At 51.3% G+C, this 1,056-nt stretch overlaps 1 protein-coding gene across 1 annotated transcript; it reads left to right on the top strand.

Annotated features, from left to right (window-relative positions):
* Positions 1-194: 194 nt before the first annotated feature.
* On the top strand, positions 195-1,025 carry SARC_08820 (hypothetical protein; the record flags this gene model as incomplete). The annotated part of the gene is made up of 2 exons (XM_014297183.1): positions 195-388; positions 839-1,025. Coding segments are annotated over 2 exons (381 nt in total), but the record flags the coding sequence as incomplete, so codon positions are not given.
* Between the last annotated feature and the right edge of the window lie 31 nt (positions 1,026-1,056).

The following is a 1,056-nucleotide window of genomic DNA, read 5'->3' as shown; positions in this document are numbered from 1 at the left end:
ACACACACACACACACACACACACACACACACACACACACACACACACACACACACACACACACACACACACACACACACACACACACACACACACACACACACACACACACACACACACACACACACACACACACACACACACACACACACACACACACACACACACACACGCGCACACACACTACAGGTCATATGCATATGCACCATCAATCTCCCCCACGCGCTCCATTACAGCACAAGGAACGGCTCACTGCACATGCGGAGGACGACACAGACCATCTGACGAGAGACGAGAAGGTGGTGGCCATACACAGCGCTCTGGAGTCCATGGGCATTGGCCGGGCCAATCCAGTGATGCCCGCCAATAGGACGACCAGTGCTGAGCTGTAAGTTTGTGGTGCGGTTTACGGGTGATACACACAGTTGTGTCATATTAAATGACGCTGTGGAATAGTATGCACGTGTGTGAATGTCAGTAGTCTCACATACATGGGGTACGTATGAACACACGCCGTGCTAGACGCTCTATTGTTCGGCACACACGTTTATACTCTCGGCTTATGTAGCATGCAAGGACCGCCATCTCGTAGCCTCATATTACATACACATCACCATCGCCACAACTGTTGCACACTCTACACCACACACGGTAGTCATCTCCATGCACCAGTCTACCACACCTTGCATCGCATACCGAACCCTTCTCTCTACATTCTTGTGCTCACATAATACATACTTGCGTCCGTATTCTCGCATTCATTATACCTGCACTTACACTTACATCTGTATTGTCGTATTGTCGTATTGTCGTATTGTCGTACGCACAACCCTATCAGCCTGGCCATGGGCGAAGCTCGGTCTGAGGGACGACCAATGTCATCATCATCCAGCAAGCGCAAAGCCTATGCCAAGTCAAAGGCCACAAGAGAGGGCAGCAGTGGGTCACTGGAAATCCTCGGGCACTTCTCCCGCCAGGGCAGCAGCCATGCCCTTCAGGCGGAGAACCCGAGGGAAAGTCTCGTGGTATGCACTTTGTGTATGCTCTAACCTATAC

Source organism: Sphaeroforma arctica, assembly GCF_001186125.1.
Source record: "Sphaeroforma arctica JP610 unplaced genomic scaffold supercont1.833, whole genome shotgun sequence".
In the NCBI taxonomy this organism is placed as follows: Eukaryota; class Ichthyosporea; order Ichthyophonida; genus Sphaeroforma; species Sphaeroforma arctica.
The sequence above is the reverse complement of the archived record's forward strand: the minus strand, read 5'-3'. Positions and strand labels throughout refer to the sequence as shown.